The sequence below is a fragment of the Zootoca vivipara genome, chromosome 10 (genome assembly GCF_965207765.1).
Source record: "Zootoca vivipara chromosome 10, rZooViv2.hap1.1, whole genome shotgun sequence".
In the NCBI taxonomy this organism is placed as follows: Eukaryota; Metazoa; Chordata; class Lepidosauria; order Squamata; family Lacertidae; genus Zootoca; species Zootoca vivipara.
In genome coordinates this window covers 41,147,998-41,168,007 of record NC_142593.1, presented here as the reverse complement: position 1 = coordinate 41,168,007, position 20,010 = coordinate 41,147,998, and the positions used below count along the sequence as shown (strand labels likewise).

At 41.9% G+C, this 20,010-nt stretch overlaps 1 protein-coding gene across 6 annotated transcripts; it reads left to right on the top strand.

The window, feature by feature from the left end:
- Positions 1–11,447: 11,447 nt before the first annotated feature.
- HSPB3 (heat shock protein family B (small) member 3) lies at positions 11,448–18,423 on the top strand. Of its 6 annotated transcripts, none has more exons than XM_088652762.1 (3): positions 11,448–12,543; positions 12,643–12,708; positions 17,905–18,423. In XM_088652762.1, the coding sequence occupies exon 1, from the start codon at positions 11,570–11,572 to the stop codon at positions 12,014–12,016; it is 447 nt and encodes a 148-aa protein (XP_088508888.1). In that variant the 5' UTR covers positions 11,448–11,569; the 3' UTR covers positions 12,017–12,543; positions 12,643–12,708; positions 17,905–18,423. The 6 variants fall into 6 exon arrangements, with proteins under 6 accessions (XP_088508888.1, XP_088508887.1, XP_088508886.1 ...); XM_088652761.1 differs by having other exon boundaries at positions 12,643–12,712; XM_088652760.1 differs by lacking the exon at positions 12,643–12,708.
- The last annotated feature ends 1,587 nt before the right edge of the window (positions 18,424–20,010 follow it).

Sequence of the window (20,010 nt, the reverse complement as noted above, 5' to 3'; positions counted from 1 at the left end):
AACAACCTACTAACTGAAACAAAAGTTATAAAATCAATAATATATCATATAAGACTTTAACCATGGCCAATAATAAATTTAAATAAATATATATCATAGTATAAATGTCATTAACCATAACCATTTTTACCTGTCATATACAACTTAGATTTCTGACTTAGATTTCTCCAGAAAAAGCATAATACATTTTAGTTAAGGAAGGAATGAGATCAGGCAAAGAACATTAATCCGCTCTTCTACTACGAACTGTGAGTGAAAAAGTGTGGCTATTCTAGAGTGGTGAAATAGGAGGATCCCAAGTGATAGTCTGAGAAAGTGTGAGAGAAGAGGGTAACCCATAAGCACTAAAGAGTGGGGAAATCTTTTGTTATAAGAAAGTGGTATATAAATCTAAATTCATCTTTAACCCCCCCCCCCCAAAAAACATAATGGATTCCGGTTTTCGAATGTTCTTTTGGAAGCTGGTTACAGGTAGGTAGCCGTGTTGGTCTGGATCGAAGTAAAATAAAAAAATTCCTTCAGTAGCACCTTAAAGACCAACTAAGTTTTTATTTTGGTATGAGCTTTCGTGTGCATGCATGGTATCTGAAGAAGTGTGCATGCACACGAAAGCTCATACCAAAATAAAAACTTAGTTGGTCTTTAAGGTGCTACTGAAGGAATTTTTTTATTTTACTTTTGGAAGCTGAATGTCCTCGGCTTCCGATTGGCTGCAGGAGCTTCCTGCAGCCAATCAGAAGCCGCGCTTTGGAAGTCGAACGTACTTCCAGAACGGATTCTGTTCCACTTCTGAGGTACAACTGTACTCATGACTTGTTTAAGTTCTATGCTTGTTAGCAGAAATGAAAATTGCTGAATATGATTGCATACTAAGGGCAGATCCACACCATACATTTAAAGCACCTGACTTTTCCCCAAAAGTCTTGGGAACTCAAGTTTCCCCCTTGCAGCTACAATTCACATCACCCTTTAACAAGTAGAGTTCCCAGGATTCTTTGGGGAAAGTCATGTACTTTGAAGTGTGTAGTTAGCTTTCCATGTCTTTGCAAAGCTATTGTGATTTCATAATACCATTCTCATATTAGGCAAAATTAAATCCTATTTCTTCTCTCTCTATTCACCTTGCCCTGGCTACAAGCTGCCCAGGTAAATTGTGCCTCTGGAGCTGGCCAGCAGATGCTGGTTGCCTGGAGCTGATGTGGCATCAAAGCAAGCAAGCAAGTGGGAGAGGGAACCCAGCCAGCTAGTCTGCCAGCCCTTGCTGCTGGGAATGGACAGACAAGTCCCAGGCCCATGTGGGGCAGTGTAAGTAAGGGGCGTCTCTCTTTGGGGCAGGGGAGCGATGCTTATCAGAGATCAACGGTGGCGGCGGCGGCAGCTGCCCAGAGAACTCCCAAGGAGAGGAGAGGAGGCTGAGGGAACACTCCACAAGGGAGGATGTTTGAAAAAAGGTGAGAGGCTGCCAGCTCTGCAGGAAAGGGGTGACATAACTGGACACCTGAATCCTACAGGGGTGCTGCAGAAAGTATGTAGTTGGTCAATGGAGCCATGGACTCAAAAAGGTTGAAAACCTCTGCGCTAAAGTATTCCTGTGGTATTTTTTCCAAACCACAAGGTGTCAGTATAATACATTTTCCTGGGGATGTGTTTAGAATTTACAGATCAAATTTTGGGTAACTGTACAGGTCCCAAAGTATCAAAATACCAAATTAGGATTACATTCTATAAAAGCCAACTAACATTAAAACGAAGAGTGAACTTTCAAATAATACAGAATTGTTCTCCACACTGAATGTTCAAGAAACTTCTGTTTCTGAGTGTGCCATTCAACTTGTATTGTCTATGCCAGGCATCCCCAAACTTCGGCCCTCCAGATGTTTTGGACTACAATTCCCATCATCCCTGACCACTGGTCCTCTTAGCTAGGGATCATGGGAGTTGTAGGTCAAAACATCTGGAGGGTTGAAGTTTGGGGGTGCCTGGACTATGCTTACAGTTTTGTTTTGCTTTTTTAAAGGAGTAAGGCTGCAGAGCAATGTAATGGTATAAAATTTAACAACATAGACTCATTATCTATTACGTTCTGCAGACCATGCCTCTTCTGTATGCCACAGATGTTTTCTTATAAAGGTCTTTTAAATATCCTAACATGCCCTTTAGAACTTGTACTACATTTCAAGTACAGTACCACATCTGCAAGGTTTCAATATACAGTCATACCTTGGGTTACAGACGCTTCAGGTTGTGTTTTTGGGTTGCGCACCGCGCCGAACCCGGAAGTACCGGAGCGGGTTACTTCCAGGTTTCGGCGCTCACACATGCACAGAAGCGGCAAATCGCGCTTTGCGCATGCGCAGAATCACCGAATCATGACCCACGCGTGCGCAGACACGTCGCTGCAGGTTGCAAATGCTGCGGGTTGTGAACATGCCTCCCGCACGGATCACGTTCGCAACCCGAGCATCCACTGTATTGGAATCCAGGAATATTGGTAGTGTTGTTCTAAGTTGACCGGTAACATCAGTAAGACATGCATATTACTATCTTAGGAATGTCTGAGCACACCATCCCAATCTCAGAGCAGTGCAAGATTCCAGGGTTCCAGGCACTTACACTGGGTTTGGTTTCCTCAGAATAAGGCACAGCAGAGACTGTGGCGTCTTTATGATATACGGTTTAGTTACACATATATACAACCTGAGCCTACAATGGATGGGTTCACAGCATTAAAACGCCAAAAGGGCCTTGCTTCCCCCCTAGCTACAGCCTTGGATTCCAACAGAAATCAAATATAGCTGTGTCTCCCAGCTGCCCAGCCTGCTACCTGCCAGCTTCCAGCTGACATAGCTCAAATCTTAACTCTGGCTTTTGTCTTTCTAAGTACCAGACAATTGAGGGAGAGGGCCTACCCATTTGCTCTCTGGCACAGAGCCACTTCCTTTGTTACCTCAATGACCCTTTCTTAGGTCATTACTTCACCAGGAAGCTAGGCTGGCTATTCCAGGAACTGAATCTGTGCTGGATCCAGGAATTAGAAGATTCTCATAATACTTGCTACCCCCCCCCCCAAAAAAAAATCATAACCGTATCCGTTTGGTTTCCTAGAGAGAGATTTTCCTTAATTATTTCATGCCTGCCTGTGGAAGAGTCATTCTGTAGGGAAAGGCTAAGTTAAGTAGAGAGCTAAGTGCTGCTTAGCCCTGAGTCAGAAACCTTATTTATGCTCAAGCTTCTTACACTAATGCAGCAGAACTGTGCCTGCATTTAGCTGAGGAGCCAAACTGTAATCTGCATTGCCTATTTGTTAATAATAATAATAATAATAATATTAATAATAATAATAATTTATTATTTATACCCCGCCCATCTGGCTGGGTTTCCCCAGCCACTCTGGGCAGCTTCCAACAGAAAAATAAAATACAGTAATCTATTAAACATTAAAAGCCTCCCTAAACAGGGCTGCCTTTACTTTTTGAGTAAAGGAACAAAATACATTCCTTTTAAGAATCACATCACTAGATGAGAATTGTTGGTATTATTTATTTACATATTTATATACTGCTTACACACCAAGAAATACACAAGTACAGAGGTCATTTGATGTCAATCTGTTTTAGTGTATCTATCTCAAATTTCCTGCGGTCCCCAGTTCTAGCCCTACTACAGTTCTCATTTAAGCCTTAAATCCTCTTGTTTTTATTTTCAAAATGTGGAGGTCACGCAAAGTTAGGGTTACAATATTTCAAGAGCCTGAGTCTGAATCTGAGCCCAGACCGCCCGCGCCTGAGCCCAAACCCCTGTGCATTCACCATCCATGTATAAGACGACTCAAATTATATACCCAAATCATCTTATACACAGGAAAATATGGTAAATGTCTCTCGTCTAATGCTACACTAGAAGTGGGGAACCTTCCTGCACTTATGGGCCAGACGTTCTCAGAGAGAACTGACTGGGGTCATGTATCAGTGATGGTGGGGTCAAAGCATAAACACAGAGCTATCCATTCATTGATTTATTCACACATCCACATATACAAGCTTCACTTGCTAATACAATTGTGCAGCCATCAGTGAGGAGGAAGGAATGTGGCCCAAGGAGAGTGCTATAGGCTGGATTGACAGGTTAGATTTGGCCCATGAAGCAAATATTTACCATCTCTGTTGTATATCATAAGTGTGTGTCATAACACCAGTTGCCAGGCCAAAAATACACTTTCTTGGAAAATGCATAAAGAGGTAACTTACAACACTTCTAGTGTGCTGGTATTTTCCCCTAGTCTCTGCCTGGCACAGCCCTACAAGGGCCATTTCATCCTACTCATAAGGCCAGACAAGTAGCATTTTGGCCCATGGGACCTGAGGCAGCTGGTACAAACAGCACCAAGTTATGTCTAGTATAGCTATTTTGGGGCAGCAGATCATGGAGTTCAGTCTGTTCTGCTCTCCAAATAAATTGTGCTTCTGTTGTAACCACATTTTTCTTTACACCCCAAAGCTTAACACAATTCAGTTGCAATCTTCAGCATACTTACTTTCCCAAATTGCATGAAAATCAGGAGTTTTCACTTTTAAGTAAACATTTTAAGTAACATTTTAAGTAAAAATTGGAGTGGTATTTAGAAATATATGTTCTGTTTATTCCTGCAGCACTCACCACCCTGACTTAGGTGCCACATAATTAAGTATAACTGTTAACTGACCTTCCCCGATACCTTTGGCAACTTCCTAATCCAAGAAATCAACTGAAACTGAAAGTAAACTCTGGCATGTGCTTGATCATTTGTGCTATGTATCAGGGGTGTAGGAAGATAGGGGCGGTGGGGACGGGCCGCCCCGAGCAACGTGATCCCAGGGGCACCATCACGGCTGCCCACACTGCCCCCAAAACACGTGCCCCTCCCCAAAACGCACACGAGGTGGCATCATGCTTGTGGGTGGCGTGACGCCCCTCGCTGGCCCACCCCTCGCCTCTGTCCAGGGAGAGCACGCGCCGCAGTAGGGAGAGTGCGTGTTGGCTGAGCAAGCCCCTACAGCGCCTAGTGAGGTTTTCGCCAGGCGGCTGCCGGGACCGGCTTGCTCCCTTGGCCGACGCGCCCTCTCCCTTCCTGCTGCTGCACGCTCTCCCTGGGTGGAGGTGAGGGGCGGGCCAGCGAGGCAACGCTTGTGATGCCCCTTGCTGGGGCCCCCCTCGACTCCGTCCAGGGAGAGCGCACACTGCAGCAGGAAGGGAGAGCGTGCGTTGGCCGAGGGAGGAAGCTGGTCCCGGCAGCCACTCGGCGAAAATCTCTCTAAGGGCTTGCTCAGCCAATGCACGCTCTCCCTTCCTGCTGCGGTGCGCTCTCTCCGTGGACGGAGGCGAGTAGCGTGCCAGCGAGGGGCGCCACGCCCGCACATCATGACGTCACCGCCCCCGGGGGTGCCTCCGCTTTGACGCCCCAGGTGCCAAAGCGGCTAGCAATGCCCCTGCTATGTATACATGTTTAAAGAAAGTATAAGTAAATAATTCACTTATATATCAGCTAACATTTGAAAACCTCAATTAAGAAAATGTGTAGCAGTCAGACTTTGGAACTCTCTCCCCAGAGAGATCAACTTTGCCCCCTGCTTATTGGCCTTCCAATATAGTCTTAAAACCTTTATGTTTAGAAAGCTCCTTGGCCTTTAAGGGCCTCTATTGACCACCATACCTACATTGCTCTTTTTGAGGTGGCACTTTTTAGTAGGGTTTTAGTGATATTTCATTGCTGCTGTCTCAGTTTAAAATTCTTAATTCTTGATTTTAAACTGCCTTGAAAATCCCTTTGCAATATCTTAGATCTGAGCTATCGGTTCAGCTTTATCGTAGGGCCAGTTTAGCCATCTAAACTGCAATCCATAAAACATAAAGAGTCCTGCTAGGTCAGACCACAGCTCTAACAAGTCCAGCACTTCCCACAGCAAGCAAGGTGATGCTTCATGGTAGTCCATGAATGGGGCATGAAGACAATTATTATTATTGCTGTCCAGCAACTGGGAGTCTGAGACATAGAAGTGCCATATAACCACCATATAACCATTATTACCAATAGCAACGGATGGACTTATCAATCATGAATACATAAATCTTCTTTTAATACTAGATATGAAGGCTGCAGACTCATGTGCTTAAAACCCAGATATGCTGGGTTATGTGTTGTGGGATAGGATGAGAATTTAACAGCAGAAGGAATGAGTGGGTGAGTGAGGGAAAATGAACCCTGACCTGCCACAACTTATTTCTCCATAGCCCATTGTTATGTACTGAGCTGAATCCTAGAACAATAGGATTCAGAATCAGCGGGAGCTACCCAATCCAACTCCAGGTGGAAGTGAATCCGCAACCTGATTGGCCTGCTGGAGCAGCCAATCAGGCGGCTGGCAGAAGTGAATCTGCTACCTGATTGGCCTGTAGGAGCAGCCAATCAGGCTGCAGGCAGAAGTCAATCCACAATATAATTGGCCCACAGGTGTAGCCCTGAAGTAGCCAATCACGCAAGGCCCATTGTGTAAATAATGTATATAAGCAGATGGTTTTGGGAAAAGAGCCATTCTTCTTCTCCTCTTCTCCTCGATGACTATGAGCTGAATAAAGAGCATGAAATTCACTCTCGACTCCGAGTACATTTCACCCATCATCTTTGATGTTTTTCTCTCCAAGGACTCACTTCCAGTCCTGGAGCCTGTGAGGGAGGAGTTCAGGCAACAGACTACAAGGAGGTAAGCTGTGGAAGGGATAAGGTTTTAGTGCACTCTTTTTGCTCCTTAATTTGGACCCCACATGTTCTTACAACTTGAGTATCAGAGATCATAGATTCAGCAACTGTCATGTATAGCTTGGCATTTCTGGTTGTGATAGGAATTCAGCTAGATGGAAGTGGCCTCTCTACTGAATGATCCTGCTCCAGTCATAACAATTTACCCCATGACTCACTGCCATTATGAACATCTCCATATTAATTACTCCACAATCTTGGCAGCTATTGATGAGCACAAGTAGATCTAATGTGGAATTCACTCACCATAGGAAGAGCTAGCATTCAATATCCAAAAAATCAAAATGCTGAACCAAGAAGCACAAAAGAACCCCTCCACACCACAAATCCAACTTAATGGATTTATCACTTTTCCTACCTGGGAAGTTATCTTTCCAGCATCACCTGAGCTTTCTCTTGATTGAAATGCAGTTTTTGAGGACTGGGACATATGCAGGGAAACCAAAATGCTTGTTTACAAACCTACTGTCCCAAGTACCGTATTTGTTGGCCTGCATCTCTCAGCATTTTGTGAAGCAAACACAAGTTTGTTGCTGTGTAAAATGAAGCTACTTCATTCACACAATTGTTCTGTCATTATTCATATATTTAAGGATTCGTGTTTCTGAGAATGGTGGTTGAGCGACTAGCTATGAACTAGAAGTCCCAACTTAAAACTTTTCCATATCTTACTAGGTGGCCTTAAGCTTCTGTGTTTTTCTCTGTCTCTCACAACACACAGCATAGGGCTATAATAGTACTATAGTACGGCATTTATGCAAGGATTACTGAAATAATGTATGCAAAGCACATAAAACGTTTTAAGTACAAAGTATTGTTACTATGTATATAACTTGTTTTGAAACTTGCTTCACATCATCCTTTAGGGCACATAAACTCTGAAATCTGCAATGCTTTGCATGACTGGCTTATAGAAATATGTCTCACACAAAACAGATTTGGCATCTGGATACTTTCCCTTCAAGATTCAGTGTTTTACTGTGGCCTGCACAGACCTGCCCGTTAATAATTTCCAGAGTGCTATCTGCTCTCAAGGATTTCTGAGCAGCGAGACCGTATGTTACTTGAGTTCATTAGAGGCATCGCTGCCATATTCAAGCTAAAATAATTTGGACAAAACATTCAAGATGCCATTAAGCCCTATAGTGGGACAACCTACGGGACATACTAGACGGTGCTGATGTTGACAGTTTTTCTTTAAAACATTTGAAATAGCAAGCTGACTGTCAAAAGTAGAGAGAGTTATTTTTACAGTTTTCTATGAACGTGCAGCGTGTTCTATTTGTTATCAGATGTTAAGTTCCAGTTCAGTCCTGTACTTCAAAGGTGTCTCTGCCTCAACAACAAATATAAGAAGTGGAAAAAAGCAACCAAGTAGAGCTGCAGCTTGCCTACATGTCAATGGGGGGGGGGGGCTGTCACATTTTCAGTTGAATTGAGTAAAAAAAAAATCTGTGTTTTCCTCACACCAAAATACCTATAACCCTGTCACCAAACCCAAAGGGTTGTATCCAAGTGAGTTTTATTCAGAAATTAGTCATATCCATTTATTCAATAGGTCCACTCTGAATATGACTAATATTGGATAGGCCTACAATTCAAAGTATTTATATATATATTATTGTGCCTTGGGATGAACTCCAAAATGCTCTTAGAAGGGAGTAAGCCCCATTGAACACACTGGAACTTAACCTTTGAAAAATAAGCACATGGTTGCACTGTAAGAGTACATTAGAAACATTTAAGTTGAAAAAGAATACTTATTTTAAGTTCCAAAGTTTTTATCTACTTACAATTAACATATTCCTTAAATTATTACCTCTTCTCCCCAAGTGATCTTGAAAAAATCTACCCGTAGTTAGGGGAAAATCTTGGGTGGGCAACCCTGAGTCAGTTGAAAGGAGTTGGAGCAGTACCATTTTTGGAAGGTGTTGCAACCACTGGTGTTTAAAATCCAGAACTTTTTGCATTCTAAAACTAGTTACAGTATTCTTTAAATGAATATATTACAAATGTAGAAGTCTGGTTTTATTTTGTTTTTAAGTACTAGATGGGGCAAATCAATATTGCTGGTGGGATGGTTTATGCGTATGGACTGAGCCCAGCCAACCTGTGGCCTGCAAACCTTGAAAATCTCATTTTTCATGATTGTAATTCACATGATTTATTGCTTAATCAAATGGCCACTACAATAATAAGTAAAATAAAATTTAATACATTGCTGATATGACTCAGCAATCATATCATGCATTTCAGTGTATCTGTAGAATCAAACCAGTCTCCCAGACAGTTTGTTTATAAAGGCACCTCTCAGTTTTTGTGAAGCTACAGTTAACTGAACTAATGTAAGTAATAATGTTAACACAAATTTTCAAAAGGGACTTAATTTTATAAGACATTTGATAGCCCAGGTAACTGACAGGACAAAAATCTTCTCCTGGGTAATTTAACAAATACTGTAATGCTTAATAGAAAATATTTCCCATTGCTTTATTATTAGAATGTAAAAAATCCTTTGGTTCACCAGGCCTTTTAAGTTCAAACTATCTATGTACTGAGAGCAAAGGAGCTGGAACCTTGGTGTAATAAAGCCTCTATGCAATTAACAGACTGCTTTCTCCTGAACACAGCTTTATAAATTGCATGGTTCTTTTATGTAAGGATAGCAAGGATACAATCTAGCAAGCAAGTTTGTTTAGTTTGGGTTTTTATTTTTATTTTTTCAAAATGTAGTAGAAATTCCTGGCAAAATCTCAGAAGCCAGGAAGAAGGCTCTGGAAGACTGGCAAAGGACAAGAGAAGGATTTCAGTTCCTTTCACATCTCCTTCATCATCCTAATGACCATAAGAAACAAAATAAATTATCTTTGTATTTCCATTCTTGCATTTAGTGCTAAAAACCTACCCACCCCCCACATTATTGGAATTTTGGCTTCCCCTGCAGTGCTTGAGACCCAGGTAGCCTCAGTGGATCTACAGATTCTTCTTTTCGCCTCCTAGGGCTAAAAGAACTCACCAGTTTCCCTGCTGATACCAATGGACTGATGGGTTTTGACACAATTCATAAATAGAATGTTAAAACAGTTAAACTGAATTACAGTCAAGAAAGTAGTATGGATCTTAAAATATATATCTCAGCTGCCGAAGGCCAGGGTAAAGCATACGATGAAAACTATATAACAAAGGTGCCAAGTGCACCTCTGTGCGGAGGAAATTCTACAACTTAGGAGCTGCCATAGAGAATGCCCTCTCCCAGGCTACCCCCGGGTGGTGGAATTACTAAGAGAGCCTCCACTGCCAATTTTAACACATGAGAAATTCTGCAGGGAAGGAAACAATATTTCAGATATTTGGGCCCTATTTTATTTAGGATTATAACACGGTCCTCCGTGTGCCAGTAGCGGTTTAGTCATGCTGGTCACATGACCTGGAAAGCTGTCTGTGGACAAACGCCGGCTCCCTCAGCCTGAAAAGCAAGATGAGCGCCGCATCCTATAGTCACCTTTGATAGGACTTAACCGTCCAGGGGTCCTTTACCTTTTTATCTACAACACTAATTGGGCCCAGAAGCTGGTATATCTATTTTTTAAAATAAAAAACAACAAAAGGGGTTATGCAAGTTTTAAATGGAAACTCAATAATCTGGCTGCTGAATTTTTGACCAGTTGAAGTTTCCAAGTCATCTACAAGGGCAGCCCCATGTAAAGCATGCTATAATAAAACAGTCTGAAAGTTGTTGTTGTTTAGTCATTTAGTCATGTCCGACTCTTCATGACCCCATGGACCAGAGCACGCCAGGCACTCCTGTCTTCCACTGCATCCCGCAGTTTGGTCAAACTCAGGTTGGTAGTGTCAAGAACACTGTGTCCAACCATCTCGTCCTCTGTCATCCCCTTCTCCTAGTGCCCTCAATCTTTCCCAACATCAGGGTCTTTTCCAAGGATTCTTCTCTTCTCATGAGGTGGCCAAAGTATTGGAGCCTCAGCTTCACGATCTGTCCTTCCAGTGAGCACTTGGGGCTGATTTCCTTCAGAATGGAGAGGTTTGATCTTCTTGCAGTCCATGGGACTCTCAAGAGTCTCCTTCAGCACCTTAATTCAAAAGCATCAATTCTTCGGCGATCAGCCTTCTTTATGGCTGATCTGAAAGTTACAAGGTAATAAATTACAGTGGCCAGGTAACCTCTGTCCAAAAGAGGATGTAGCTGGCAAACCAGATGGAGCTGGAAAGAGGCACTCCACATCATCAAGGTCACTTGAACCTCCAGTGGCAATGTTATACATCCATTCAATAAACAGATTCAAGCTTTGTACTTGAAGAAAACATCCAGAGCAATCAACTTCTTGCTCATGAGGCAAGAGCATAAACAACTTGCATTCACTGTAACAGTATAGTTTTTAAAGAAATAAGAATAAAGGGGGGCATATACCACAATATACTGATGTACCCTGAATCATAACAAAAAAGAGAAAGTGTAGAATAATGTCATACAAATGCCAATTATTGAAAATGACTACCTTCAAAGCAGCTCAAGCACAAGTCCTATAAATAGTGGTCAATTGTCAGCTTGTCAAAAGATGCAGCATGCCTCTGGATTTGAGTCACACCCAGTGAAGCAATAAGCTCTGCCAGAGCTAAAAATAACACACTATCTCAACTGATAAACTAGTCTGTAAGTGGGTGATACAACTGGGAAAGGGTACACTACTCTGTTCAAGACTGTTCTGTTCCAGTTGAACAGAACAAAGCAGCAGCTTTATCAACATTGTTTCAGCAATGGAAGGAGTAGTTATACGGCATTGGGTGGAAACTCCAGCACGTTATCAGGAGCATTTTGCTGATCAAGATTTGGATGCGTGCAAACTAAACCACTCTCTGTATGCCTTGCCAGGCCCAGCCACAGCCACTCAGACAAAGAATATACATACAGTCAAGAGTACTGCTGAAACAGAGCAGAACCATACAGATGAAGAAAAGCCTAAATTTCAAGTGTTACTAGATGTTGTGCAGTTCCGTCCTGAAGATGTTATCATTCAAACCTTTGAAGGCTGGCTCCTGATCAAAGCTCAGCATGGACCCAGGATGGATGAACATGGCTTTATAGCCAGAAGCTTTACTAGACAATACAAATTGCCAGACAGAGTTGAAACAAAAGATCTGAATGCTCTTTTCTGTCATGATGGCATTTTGGTTATTGAAACTAAGACCCTGAGCAAGAAATGAATTATAGACTTTTTGTTACTGGTGAGACAATATTGTTCCTACTATAGCTTAAGCATTTATGTACTGTGGTGCTCTGCATGCAGAACTGCATTTACAATGAAGATAAAGACAAGCCTTTGCATATTTTACCCAGTGTGATTGTTTGATGTGAAAGACAGTATTTGCTCCCAACAGCTGCTGATGTACGGACATTCATAACAAGGCTCTCTGACAGAACAGCATGAAGGCTGGAAAAGATGTACAAGATGGATGCAAAAGAAGGTGTAAAGGGAAGGTTTTACTAAAGAAGAGCAGAAACAGGAAGCTGCATTTGGAATCTTAAGGCACTTGTATTCAAGAGGCAAAAGATTTAAGCCTAGAGCATACTTTTTATTGAAATAGGATTTTCATGCTGGAAACTGCTGCATTATTAGCACTGTTGCCATGATCCGAAGAAGTAATTTGTGTATAAGTAAACCAACCAGACAGGTGGACCTCTCTTTAAAGTTTGCCCTATAGCAACTATAACAACTCCTACTCCTGAAGAGGTAAATCAATTTCTAAACCGAACAATGACTTCTCAGTCCCAGATATATTAATATACTGTATTGAACAATTGATGTTTGAAAAGTGTTTTTTTTCTCCAGCAAAGATTTGTTATATATGATCTTCTAAATACTTCAACATTCTGCTTTGGGGAGAACAGCAGCTGTGTAAGTAAGTCTGCTCCTTTCAAGTGTAGTTAAAATAAGTATGACTGCTGAGCTATGAATAGTAAAGGAATTCAAAGGAGAAAGAGCAAAGCTAAATAAAGGCTCTCATTATGGGCACCTGTCATTTGGACACATTAAAAAAATAAAATATTGTTGCAATTTATCTAGATGCTTTTTAAATTTATTACATTACTGTACCTGGACTAAGACTGTTGATACAAAAGAATGCCAAATCAGCTCTCCCCATCAGCTACATGCACTGTTGGAGGACTTCATTGGGGGGATGGGAAGGAGAAAGGAATGCCTAAACCAGCCCCCAAGCCTACATCCCCATATCTATGGGGTGATCAGTATTGTCACTGATTTGGAAGCATGCTTGGAATGAACCACAGTTGCAAACTGATTGCTGCCTTGAAATTCTATTCTGTCTCCAGCTCAGCAGCCTTTTATACTCCCAGCAGGATGATGCATATATAAACACACCTCTTTCTTTGTGTATCATTAGCGGGATCAGGTTAATTTTAAGTTTAAGATCTGCAAATTGCTCAAAATTTATGAAGGCAAACATGCATCTGGAACAACAGCAAACAGTACAGGAATACTATAGTGCTTCCAAGCAGGGGCTTAATCTGCAGGTTGTTGAGAGATCACAAATGGGTAGTTGGGAGCAAACTTTTTAAAAACTTTTTTGATTTTTTTCCAGAAAGGAAAAATCTGGATTAAATCAGGGTGGGCAGTTTTGATCCCTCTTTGTTTCTCTTTATGTATTTCCATAAGTCATTACATTTTGGGGGTACCAATATTAAATGATAATCTCAAAACATTTTATGAAATATCTGCGACTGGGTTTCCAAGGTTGATATATTACGGTATAAGTGCTACATGTGACACTTTCTAATCTGATGAGACACAGTTATGAGAGGTCTGCAAAAAGCACCACTATTGCTCATAAGCAGTACTGTGACATTTTATGAGTTCCATAACACTGCATGACATACATAGTTTAAGGCACAGTCTGACACAGTGATAGTCTTTTGAAAGTATGTGTTTGTTTTCTTCAAGTGCCTGGCCCAAGGATGCCACTGTATAAATTGCAAAGCAGATGTCATCAAGCAATACTAAACTTCCTAAGCAGCTTCTATTTATAAGCAATCACAAAAACTGTTCCTGACAGTATATTGTTTCTGCATGTTATACTAAGCCATTTGAAAATATTTTCTTTTAAAGTTCTTAAGGCCAATGAACAATATCATCCTTCAAACCTTATGCACAGCAAGATTAGATAGCCAAAACATAACAACATGTTTACAAGGCACTTCTATTTTAAGTTCAGCATGAAGTAGATCACGAGGTTTCACTTCAAATTAAAAGACATACATTGTGTACTTAACCTAATTAAAGTTTCACATTTTATTCACAACTATTGAGAGCCTTGCCTCCTATCATCTGTTACCCCCATCTCCCTTTTCCCCAAGGGAAGGCCTTTTTTGGCTTGGAGAAAGTGGGGGCAGAGTGGCAAAGAGAACCTGGCACCAAAATCTCAGACACATTGGTAGAATAAAAACCTAAAGGTGGATAACTTAGAAAAAGATTTTTTTTCCTCCATCTTCCACTAACTTACGTAGACATCTATTCATAGAAATCAAACAAAATTATTTGCACACAAGACTTAAGTATTTCAATCAATGAGTTCAGCTCTTTGTACTGAAAGATACTTCACAACAGATTTTTGAGTAAATCAAGCCTTTTCACAGTTCTGATTCTTGGAACTGAAGCTAGTGTTATCTGCAAAATTCACGTATTAATCTGATTAGCATGGAAAAGGAAGTGACTTTTAATGTATTTCATCAGCCATTTTGGCTTGTAGTTCTTAGATAATGAAAGTAAATCAGCTGGCATATTTCACAGCTATACAATCATTATTTTAAAAAAGAAGCTTTAAACAGTACCTCGTTCACATTTAAGAAAGATCAGCTGCTCTCAGTTCCCCAGAGAAAATGATTGATGCAACTTAAATCTTAGAATGTGGTAAGAAGAATTTGCTTAATAGCAATAGTACAAATGAAGTGATGTAGCAACAGAGGTAGCAAAAAAAATTAATATGTACAATGTGTTACCTCCCTTATAGTACTATTCCCTTCTGACATGTGCTAGTATGTACTCCCACTGTGTTTTATCAGGAAAAAATATTAAAGGAATACTAGTGGGAAGAACTGATGTACCAACATACCGGTAGATATGTTTACAACAAAACTATAGATTAGGCTTTTTAAGTGGACTCTCCCCACACACAAACACACACAATTACTGTTAGCTTTAATGTAATCACATATAACGCTTCATTGTGTGCAGAAATGCACTTAATAACATATTGTGAGTTGGGGGGCAGATTCCCCTAGAAGTCCTGGGTACCAGATTCCTCCCCCCTTAATTTCTAGACTCAGTAAATGTAGAAGATCACTAAATACTTGAAGTCTTCACCCAGGTGTGAGAAAACTTAGCAGTGTAAAAATTCAGACTGAATTAGTTTCCTGCCCTGGAATTGCCTGGGGAGAAAAACCATCATGTAGTACAGGCACGTCCAACAGGTAGATCGTGATCTACCAGTAGATCACTGGACGTCTGTGGTAGATTACTGGTAGATCACTGGCTCCCCCCAAAGAAGCTCAACAACTTTGGCTCCCCTAAAAAAAGCTCAACATTTTTGCCCTGCACCCCAAAGAAATGGGGCTTTCCTCCCCCCTAAAAAAGCCCTACAACTTTGACCTGAAGCCCCCAAAACTGGGTAGATCACCACCAGTTTTTAACTGTGAGTAGATCACAGTCTCTTGGGAGTTGGCCACCCCTGATGTAGTAGAAGGAAGGTAATGGGCAATTGATACAAACCATTACCCTGTGCCGGGCAGCAGAGGAGTGTGAGCCCCTCCTCCCATGAGGGGATGATGAGCAGAGACAAAGGACATGTTTAGGATTTCAGTGTTTGATTATGTAACCTGGGAGGGAAAGTTCCATGTGGACAGTGGGTGGTGGTGTAGGCTGAAGGAAAACTGGCCTTTAAAAAAAAGAGTTTTGGAAGGGGGGGCAGGCAGAACTCCATGTGGGGCTGGCTGGGAGAGGCTGTACACACAGACTGGGGAGCATGGCAGTCTTCTGCTCTGGGCCCAAGCTTCCTGGAGCTATGAGGGCAACAACAAAATAGATACACTCCATCCTTCAAGTGTAAATATGTGTAAATGAAACCATGTTTCTTCACCAGCCTGACCCATCTCTGCCTCTTGGCCTTCCTCCTTCCTTGCTTCAGTTTCTGCCTCTGATACTGGACTTCTCTCTGCCACTGACTCTCCCAGGTCTATAAGCACTGTTACCTCTTCACTTTCTGAGTCTTCTACCGCTTCTCCCTATGATCACTCATCATTGTCCCACCACCATTGTTCTGGGGGCATGTCCAGGAGGGCGTGTGTCCTGGCTTGGGCACATGCAGGCTCCGCGCTGCCCAAACGGTCCGCCCACTGCCTTCCCACCACCACCACCACCCCGGTGTAGGGCGGCTGAGTGGTAGGAGGCAGGCAGACTCCGAAGGCCCCGCGGTGCGCCCCGCCCCTATGGGTAGCTCATGCCGCTCCAGGCACCCAAGCGGCTTCCTCCACCACTGCTGGGCTCTGAGCCTTCTTCACTTGTTGGTTCCCCAGCTGGTTTCTCCCATCATTCCACTGCATCTAACCAGTTTTCTAGTTTAGATTTCTAAACTAGAAAGTTAACTGTATTACTACTTTCAGTGCTTTAAAAAAAAAAATAGAAAAAGAGATGCTGGAACTCACCATGAACGTCTCTCTCTTTGTTCTCTTATAATGGCACCCACCTGAGAGGTGCCAGAAGTGAGTTCCAGCTGAAAATAAGCCCTAACTACTTTCATATTCAGTCAAATAAATTACACTCTTTCTTACATCACATTAGAATCTGTATTTCATCTGGATAACTGGACAACTCACCTTTTCTGTCTTAGAACAACTGTACGATGAGAAATGCTGATGTACTTCCACTTTTAAAAACCCTTCTCATCTCAAAACTACACATGGTATCAACTCTCAACAGAAATTACTTATCTAAGTTCAAAGTAATATCTACAGAACCGGTTACTCTGGTTTCCAGGGAAATGTTCTGTTGTTACTCTTTCAAAATTCTAAAGCATATGGTTAGAGCAAAGCAAATCACCTCTCATAAAATACAGTGAAAACTATACTTTGAGTTATAATTTATAATAAACTCAGGAATTATCTGGAAGTGTGTGTGTCAGCACTAAGTCTGAAAAATAGTATTTTGCTTTTCACAATATGAAGTAAAAATGTATTTATTGATTAGTGTCATAACTTCATTTCTGGACACCTCAAAGATGAGTCTGGCTCAGAAGGGTTTTCAGGACCAAATACGGTAGCACCTGATGCAAATTGCAGCTTTCCCTCTTCCTATTGCTTTGGGGCAATGATTTTCAAAGGGACCACAACAAGGAGGAAAGTGTTGACCCTGCAATCCTGAGCCCGACTGCCCCTACCCTATCCTGCCCTGCAGCTGCTGTTTGCATTTTTTAAAAGGTTCAAGAAACTTAGAGATACATTTCCATTGGCATCAATGGGAGCTTCCTTGTCCCTCAACCTCTATTTGACAACCCAAGATACTACATTACCCATGAAGAAGCCCTGTTTGTAAGTAGTAATATTAGGATAGGTAGAATTGAAATGTTTGTTTACTTTCATACACCCAGTGCCAGCCCACCCATGAGGCGGGGTGAAGCAGCTGCCTCAGGCAGCAGAAACCCCCAAGACAGCACGCTTGTGGGTCCCCAGCTGGGGGTGCCCACAGCTGCTGGCAGCAGCACTGATTTCAGGCATGATCTCATGAGATCTCACCAGAATCTGCCAGCATCATCACCACTTCATTCCACAACTGCACAGCCTAGGTAAGGGATGCTTCAGCAGTGGGGGGGGGGCAGGAAAGAAATTGAAAAATTGGGGGAAATTTCCCAATTTTTTTGTTCATTTTTCCTGCTCCTTTGCATCTCCAGTTGCAACCAGAATTGAATACAGCAGGATTCAAAGTATGGTTGCACCACGGATCTGTATAATGGCATTATAATTCTGGCAGCTTTAATTTCAATCCATTTCTTGATTATCCCTAACATAGAATTTACCTTTTTTATAGCTGCTGCACACTGCATTGACATTTTCCTCTGGCTATCCACTACAACTGCAAGATCAAGTGCCAGCAGAAGCAAAAAGAAATAGCAGTAGTGCGGAGGAGCATGTGAAGTTTTGAGTTCCCTGCCTCTGTATCCAATACATGCAGTATCACCAGGATAGAGCCATTTCTTTACACAAAGAACTGAAAGTTACAAGTTACAAGGATAACTATAGCTATTTCTCAAAATCAAGACTTTCATGTTCAGCTGAACCCCAAAATCCAAGTTCTATTCATATGTATATAAGATAAAAAAATTACTGGTGATCAAATATATTTCAGCATTCATTTTCGCTAATTGCTGAAAGACCACGTTTTACAGTATATATCTTCTCTGCTTTTAGCCTGGTAGCTTGATTTTAATCTAAAACGTTTGTTGCCCCCTAGTGGCATTACGTACATTAGTTTCTTAAGTTCTGTATGAAATACTGATACAATTAGAGCTAAATAAAATAATCTAAAATAAAGAAAGCCTATTCATAATATACTGAAAGTATACTTTGTTTCTCCTGGAAGTTTAAATCATGCTCTTTTTAAGTAGCACTACTTCCTTTGAATTATCTAGTCCAGGGATGAGGAGCTGTTTTATACTTGTTTGATGCCAAATCCCACAGAGAACACAGCAAGGGTCGGGGTGAGCAGCAAGGCTAAGCACCCAAACTACAGATAGCTCAGAGTAAGCAACTCATTCCAACAAGGGTTGGAAGTAGCCTGAGGCCCTTGTATCCAGACTACTTCCTCCAGACTCCACCACCTTGTAGAGAACTCCAGAGCTTTAATGGCCAATCCTTTTGCATGAAGACAGGCAATATCCCTGTGTATCAGAGCCTTTCTCCTGGTGCACTCCCTAAACTGGTGGACTGGTGATATGTGGTAGGAGTCATCTGTCTTTTCAGGGGAAGGTGCCTGTGCGGGGCTGGGCTCTAGCCCTATAGGTCCCAGTGATCTGGGATCTGGGAGGTTTTTCTGGGGGCTGCTTTCCAACAGTTTCAGATGCAATGGTCTCATTATCTTCAGCTCTGGCTCTGACCTTGATATGGTTCCCCATCTAGTGCCCCTGCAGCCTCCAATTCTATGCCCAGATCACTGATAGAGTCAGACAGGAGCTCCAGCTCCAGCTCCAGCTCCGTAAAAATGGACACTGGTTGCACAAGAGTCACGGTTTCCCCAACTGATCTAGTCCAACACACACACACACACACACACACAACCCATCTATCACAGTAGCCTATCACAATATATTGACAATCAACAACATATTACCCTATCACTAAATTAAAGTATTTTTGATAAAATATTTGATTCCATTAATTCAGAGGTATAGCAGATTGGTAGTAGCTATCTGGTGACTTGGGAGCCACACACGATTTTTGGGTTGTTCATTTCTCTTCCAGTTCCAAGCGGGTAAATAAAGTGATGTTTCAAGCCAACAACTTATCCTTGTTTTTCCTATACCCCTAGCAACATGCTAGATGTGGAGAAAACATGGGGGAAGGTAACAGTAGTACCGGTAGCAAAGACTGTAGCACACAAGTGTAGCTAGTGGCTACAAACCTAGGGCCATCCTGTGTAAGAGAAAGAATGAATCATACTGTCTCGGCTCAGGAGCATTATTGTTACTGTATTTTTGCTGTCAAGGAGGGGAAGAGATGCTTATTGGATTTTCTGCCTCAGGTCCCCAAATAACTAACCTGGCTTGGATGCTCTGTTCCTTGATTTGGTGGGAGGCAGGGGTGGGGGGTACCATTTACTACTTTTCTTCAGGCAGTAAAATGTATTTGGCCAGTCCTGGAGAAGAGGATATTTAGCCCTTTGCCCCTGCCATGGTCCTGTGTGGCAACAGCGGGAGTTTTCCTCTCATTATAAACAGGTTTCTTTGGGAGGGAGGGGAGCTCCAATTTTTTATTAAGGCACAAGTGATGAGTTAAAATCCCACTTCCATGCTGGTTTATCACCAGCTGCCGCCTCCAAGTTATTTATTATCTACACAAGAACTAAAAATGTGAATAACATAAAGTTTAGTTCCACCCTGAGCAATGAACGTACAAATCTGAATTCACCCTGAGTCTG

Bases quoted from the DNA above. Each gene is read 5' to 3' on its own strand.
- HSPB3 (XM_088652760.1), top strand. From the start codon at position 11,570: ATGGAAGGAGTAGTTATACGGCATTGGGTGGAAACTCCAGCACGTTAT.